This window comes from Eurytemora carolleeae, unplaced genomic scaffold, assembly GCF_000591075.1.
Source record: "Eurytemora carolleeae unplaced genomic scaffold, Eaff_2.0 scaffold397, whole genome shotgun sequence".
Lineage (NCBI taxonomy): Eukaryota > Metazoa > Arthropoda > Copepoda > Calanoida > Temoridae > Eurytemora > Eurytemora carolleeae.
Window position 1 is genome coordinate 210,085 of NW_019396371.1, and position 7,147 is coordinate 217,231.

General features: G+C 32.3%; 1 protein-coding gene across 1 annotated transcript; it reads right to left on the reverse strand.

Annotated features, from left to right (window-relative positions):
- Nucleotides 1-1,481: 1,481 nt before the first annotated feature.
- Nucleotides 1,482-6,489, reverse strand: LOC111701906 (homeobox protein Hox-C10a). Its single transcript, XM_023473392.1, has 8 exons — nt 6,431-6,489; nt 6,189-6,225; nt 5,007-5,423; nt 4,719-4,780; nt 3,347-3,399; nt 2,623-2,675; nt 2,089-2,137; nt 1,482-1,614 (listed from the first exon to the last, which is right to left on the reverse strand). The coding sequence occupies exons 2-8, from the start codon at nt 6,206-6,208 to the stop codon at nt 1,549-1,551; spliced, it is 720 nt and encodes a 239-aa protein (XP_023329160.1). The 5' UTR covers nt 6,209-6,225; nt 6,431-6,489; the 3' UTR covers nt 1,482-1,548.
- Between the last annotated feature and the right edge of the window lie 658 nt (nt 6,490-7,147).

A 7,147-nucleotide genomic window follows, 5' to 3' on the forward strand; every position in this document is an offset into this window, starting at 1 on the left:
AATCAGTCAGAAATTACAACCTAAAGTCATCGATTATTTTTGGACGCATTCGTATATAGTTAGTATTTCATAATATTTGTTATTTGTTTTATATGCAATGCACTTCAAACAATTTTGTTTCCGCTAGGTGTCTCTGCCACGTGTAATCATTCAAAGAATAGAGAGCAGAGACATCTGGCGGCCAACTATTTCGGCATTTTAAGTGCATTGTATGCAAAAAGAATAAAAAATATTATGAAATATCAACTTTATATGAATGTGTCTAAAAATAATCGATGACTATAGGTTGTAATATCTGAATGATTTGTTTGAAATTAAATAGATTTTTTTACGATCCGAGTCGTATACTGCAACTTTCTGAATTTGTATGGATGATACGTTCTTCAGTACAAGTAGTTTTTAACTATTTTCTCCTTATAGACGCAACCGATAGAAGAAGATTAGAAGCGATCAAAAACGATTATTTTAGCCATGAGCCTATACCCCCTTTCATTTTTCGCGAACACTCCCTTTAATCATGAATTTAATCTTTGTCGTTTAACACATTCTTTAAATGGTCTGTTCAGTCATTGGAAAGTAAAAAAAGGGAACAATAAACAAAGGCACGGTCGTTAACGATCGTTTACAATCGTTTATAATCGTCAAATCGGCGAATAAATCTTATAAAACTACTATTTATTTTTTATTTTAAAAAACGACCCTTTTCAAAGGTAATCGTTCCGTTTTTCAGAAAAGTGAAACCTTGAAAGAATTTGCGACTAATCCAGATAAAAAGAATAAGTTGACTGTAAACTGTAAACTGTAAACTGTAAACTGTAAACCAGATGGATTGCTCTTAGAATATTAAAACGCAATTTTAGGAAATTGTAATTTCTAATTTTTATAAATTATTTCTTACTTTAAATATAGACTCAGAGCGATAAACATTCTTATACAGGGTGTCCCAAAAAACCTGGGAATTCAGTGACGAATTCGATATCATCTTGGTTATGATTTAGCATTGTAATACCTAATTCCAAAAGCCATATTATTATGTCTGCTAGAACATAGCAGACGAAACTCTTACAGATTTATCATCACTATACTAAATCAAGGAATTATTTAAAAAGACGATATCGAATTCGTCACTGAATTCCCATGTCCGGGACACCCTGTAGTTTCATAATGTTAGAAACAAATAGCAATGATAAATTTTGTCTTATTGTTTCAAAGATCAAAGATGACCTTCAGTTCGTCTTGCTATTGTCATGTTTAGTTGGACACCCTGTATCTACTTCATTCAAATTTTATTAAAGCTAATAAGTTTAAACTTTTAGCAAGCCATGAACTTTATGCCAAGAAATTTATGCCAGTCAAAGAATCTCATGCTTTATGGGAAACAATGTAATTCTCTAGAATATTACATTGAAAATATAAAACCTTGGTTAACCTCGTTTTCTTTCAAATAATCAAGTTGAAACTTTTTAAAGGAAAGTTTTGCATCATTTTGTACAATTTATTGATTAAATTACAAAGCAAGAAATATTTATTGTTAACATATATTCTAATTTACTCAAAACTTCCACATTTTGTTCTTTTCCCTTTCATTCTTCTGTTCTGAAACCAAACCTTGACCTGGAAAATTCAAAATATTAATTTTAAATTTTTAAATTATTAGTTTCAGTCTCATATCACTATATTTAATATATATGCATGTTTGTATCCAATATAAACTTTGAAACGGCTTAACCGATCGGAAATTATTTTTATTTTAGATTTTATTTTAAAAAGATTTTGATGAGTCCTAATATCGATGTGAACATCTGTTTGGTAATCCTAATCTGTTTTCTGTATGGTAATCCCAATCTGCTTTCTGTTTGATTATTTTTATACATACAGATTTTTTTCACAATAACCCTGAAACAGAAGCCCAAAAGAGTTATACACAGGAAGCGTAGAATCACAAGACAGAGGGAGAGCATGCGCGTAACTGTTTTGGGCTTCTGCCTTAGGTTTATTCTAATATAGAACCCCTAAATCTTGAAAAGACGTCATTTAGTGTTCTATCTGTTATTGTTAATTAATCTATGGATTAGGTTTAATTCTAACCTGTCTTTCAGAAAGATCTAGCGCTACTGCAAGTTCATATCTCCTTAGTCTAAATATTTATTCAACGATTGGATCCTTTAACTTCAACCGTAGCTTTAGCACTTAGCAATCTTACATATGCATGAACAATGAATATTCAAAATAAAAAATGAAAATTGTAATCTTTACTTTTACAGCATGCAGGATACGGTATACCATGTTCAGTGTGCAGTGTTCAGTGTACAGTGTACGGTGTACGTGTACAGTGTACAGTGTACAGTGTACAGTGTTCTGTGTACATTGAACGGTGTACGGTGTACAGTGTACAGTGTACAGTGTACGGTGTACAGTGTACAGTGTACAGTGTACGGTGTACGGTGTACGGTGTACGGTGTACGGTGTACGGTGTACGGTGACCGGTGTACAGTGTACAGTGTATGGTGTACAGTGTACAGTGTACGATGTACAGTTTACAGAGTAAGTGTACGGTGTACAGTTTACAGAGTAAGTGTACGGTGTACGGTGTACAGTGTACAGGTATGACCGTATGTATACCTGGTTAGGTAGTTTGAACTCCTGTATTCTTCTTCTAGATGCTGAATCTGATCCTGAAATTATGAACTTAAAGGACTTATCTAGATATGTCTTATCACAAAGAAAAGATATCTACAGTGATAACCATAAACATTCTGGAATAGGAAGACGACTTTTAGGCCCAAGTTATGACTTTAAATAGTCCAATGAACATGCAATACAGCCGTTGTAGATTATAAACAGACCAAGTTCCCTTAATAGGTGATTTATTAAGTGTCAATGGTAAAACTATTTGCTTAGTAACAACCTTAATTATTGCCTTATTGTCGTCTTCCTTTTCTCACCGTAGAAAAAAGAGGAAACAAAGCCTTCAGTTTATTAGCCTAATAGGGAGTTCAAAGTATTACAAGGATAATAAGAGGTGCAATTACTTCCACTCTATTCATATTTCTACTCATGTAGTCTTTAGAGACGGGTTCCTACTATTTTTTTACAGCAAGGGTTACCCACAGAGAGTGAGACTGTATATAGAGACGATTTGAATGGGTTGAATTTCCTCTCTTGCCATGAGTAAGATCTTTACATGGCAATTTAAATGAAAGCATAATATGTTCAGTTTACGGGAGAATTGAAAAAAAGAAAATAGTCAAAATTAATTCCGTACAGTCGTTTTGAAAGTCTCATCATTTTGCTGGCAACCCTGTATATTGTTCAGTTATTCTTATTATTTGAGAACAAAAGAAACCTGGCTGAATGCTGTTCTTTCTTTCCTCTGAAGATCCTCCAGTAAACAGGAATCTATCAAAACATGACAAAGATTAAAAAAAATTGGGTCATGCTAGGATTTTGTTGAGATTTGCTCCATATAATTGATTTTATCCTATTTACTTGAAATGTTTTGTTATCATTATTGAAATTAGGTGGATAGAATAATCAAAACAGCCAAGAGCTATTTTCCACCTAATTGCTCTATACTTGTACTGTTAATATAATCATCAATTTGTAATTGTAAACTCGTTCTGTACACAGATACATGTATTTTAGCAATAAACTTTATCTATCTGTCTATCTATCTACCCTGTTGCTGATAATATATACATTTTTTAGCGAGAGTTATCAAAAATCAGAAAACTCTATTCCATAGAATTGATCGTTCTTTCATATTTTAGTTTGGATTGAATTTATTTCGAAGAAAAAAGATTAAAAGATCATTATACGGACGCCAACGTATTCTGAAAAACATTATCGTTAAAATTATCCATTACGTTGTGCTTTAAATTGACATGATTCGGTATAACTAAAAGTCAATAATTTGATTAAATAATTTCTGTTAAGATAATTTACATTTAACTATTATGTTTTTTATGCTTTAATATTTGTAACTACAAAGGATTAGATATTACAAATAAGCAATCATGATTTTCTGAGCTGTATAGGACCCGCATAACCAAGGAAGGTTGTTTTGATTGTTTGGCCCAAATTTGACATATAATATATATTACCATTAATTGATTAAAAAACTGTTGATTTGAATTAAAGAATTTATCATTTCTAATAATCCATCAGTTACAACGTTGCATTACAGAATATACTTTTAATATTTTTTAACAAAATCTACGTCGCCTTGGATTTTTGATACAGTTTGATGCATTTTTTTTTCAACTTAGTTAGAGAATAAAAATTCTAGAGTTAAGTATCACAAAGTCATGGAATTTTCAAAATGTGGCCTGACTTTATTGTGCCTTCAATATTTCCCGAGATTTGAAAAATTTCGTTCACATCTGAACGAAATTCTTCATTTCTCCTTCTTCTGTAATATTGAAAGCACAAACTAGTCCTGGAAATATTGAAAGCACAAACTAGTCCTGGAAATATTGAAAGCACAAACTAGTCCTGGAAATATTGAAAGCACAAACTAGTACTGGAAATATTGAAAGCACAAACTAGTACTGGAAATATTGAAAGCACAAACTAGTTCTGGAAATGCCAGGACTAGGAAAATGTCCAGAATCATACATGTTAAAGTAGGTCGACGATTGTATGTCACAAATAAATTCAAAGATCAATTTTCTACTGCCATGTTTCGTGGGACACCTGGTATATACTTTTTATTTTACCTGACAGTAATATTGAAGATTCTTCTGAAGGTCGTCTTTGCTGAAAATCTTCTGGGCTGGATCTGGATTTTAAGAAAAATAAGATTAATAAGATGCGAAAATTTTAAAAATGAAAATATGATGATATATGCCATTTATACATCTTAATCTTTCTGAAAAATTTACTTACATGTAAAAACTCAAATTAAGAAATTTTAAATTCTAAAATTTGACTTGGTTTTCACTCGAATTTCTTCTCGAATAGATTTGTAGTTAGGACAGAGGAATGAAAAAATCGAAAATATTAACCTGATTATACTTGACGAAGCTTTTGTAGATTTTTGAGACTTATTTATGGACGATGACATTCTCTCCAAGTTCTCAATTTCGTTGTTTTTGCCGAAGTTGTCGACATACTCGATATACTCTTTACGTTTTATTTTCTCCAACTTTGACTCATTGAATTCCATAGTTTGCTCCATATTGCTTAATATATGAATGTGCTCCATTTTTTCCCTGCGCTGCTTGGGCTGCTCCCGCTCCAAATTTTGAGGAAACCCTTGAACCCAGAATGGAGCTTGAGAGTTATATTGTTGGACTGAAGCCGAGGAGTACAAGAATGGAGGTTGAAAACTGGAGGCATGAAAATCCGGGGGAAAATATTTTGGAATCTGTTGAACTTCAAAAAAACTTGTATTCTCATTTTGATGACTCTCGTGCATTTCCCTAAAAGTAGACTTATAATAAAATCTATATTTAGTGACGTGGGGGAAGGGGGTGGTGGAAGGGGGATTTAGAGATTGTAAGCCCCGCTCTTAATTTTGAAATTATATTAACCCCTAACAAATTTTAAAAACCACGCCGGTCTATATTGTATGTCAAAACAGACTGCCTAAAACCTATACATGTAATCTAAATCGTATGAATCAAGTAATAGAAAAATTTCCTTAAAAAGGAACGAAAAACATCTATAAAATTGTATCTTCGAAAACTATTTCTTTACTTTACAATAAACAATGTAAAAAATACACTTAAAATAAAATTTTTTGATAATGATAAGTAAGGATTTGTACTGCAGTAAATGTGACGTGTTCTTAATTGTGCGTCATTGAAAAATATTTCCTTGGATTATACTTTGCGCTAGGAAAATTAGAATGAGGTGGCTATGCGCTAGGAAAATGAGAATGGGGGGGGGGGACTTTGCGCTGGAAAAATGAGAATGGGGGGGGAGGGCACTTTTGCGAATATTTTCAGTTTTGCCAATCAGGTTTTTTGTTAACGCTACTTTTTCATCAACTATTTTTTAAAATATTAAATCAAAGCTTAGTTTAAAAGTACACATCGTACTTGCTATTGTAGGATAAAGGGAACAAATTAAACAAAAACTAGCATCATTTTTTTAATTTGATTTACATATGGTGAAACAAATCTCGTTTTAAAATTGATGGGTTTTACGTTTTGTTTTCTTTAGGTTTCCCTGCTTTGACAAACCTGGGTGTATACTCCTCCATCTTAGTTTTCTTTATTTCTAGATTCAAGAAGATTCAGTAAACATGAGATTTAGAAAATATGAGATTTAGGACGGACTTTTATCTAGCTTGATGAAATTTGCTGAAAAAAGATATCTTGGAAATTAATTGTCTGATATTTTAAAATTGCTCTTAAAGAATTCGACCCTTTACAGAGGAATAAAATGTTGCTTTTATTTTTCATGTCTTATGAATCTCCCTAACCGTGTAAATCTGGAAGTTCACTTGTCTTCCCCTGATGATTATACCAGACTACTCTCCTACTCCTGGGTAGACCTGGAGCTAAGGGTTGAGAAGGGGACCTGGAGCAGTCCTAATCTCTGATTGGATAACCTTCAGCTCTCTGCTTCTAGCTCCCAGAGCTCCTATTGGAGCGAAACCTCGCCCCCATTCCACAAATAATAATGTTTTCCAAGGAAAGGAAAATATTAACATAAATTTTGATAAACCCAATTTCGGTCAGCAATGTAAAACAATAAAAACAAAATAAAATTTTTTTTAAAAATTTTCTGTTGTTTTATTATTTTTCAAATTATTTTATATTTTATTAATTTTATTAATTTTCTGAACATTTTAAATAAAATTTATTCTTTTCTGTTTTATCCTGAATTAGAACACGTAGGAGATTATAATGTCATTTGGAATATTTAATAAAATATTGGATAGTCGATTCACAACGATACTGTCATGACAGTTGGTTACAGGTTGAGATTCACAACGATACTGTCCTGACAGTTGGATACAGGTTGGGATTCACAACGATACTATCCTGACAGTTGGTTAAAGGTTGAGATTCACAACGATACTATCCTGACAGTTGGATACAGGTTGAAATTCACAACGATACTGTCCTGACAGTTGGATAAAGGTTTTTCCATGTTTTTTTTTAAAAAAATATGGCAGCCTTCAGACAATGGCTAA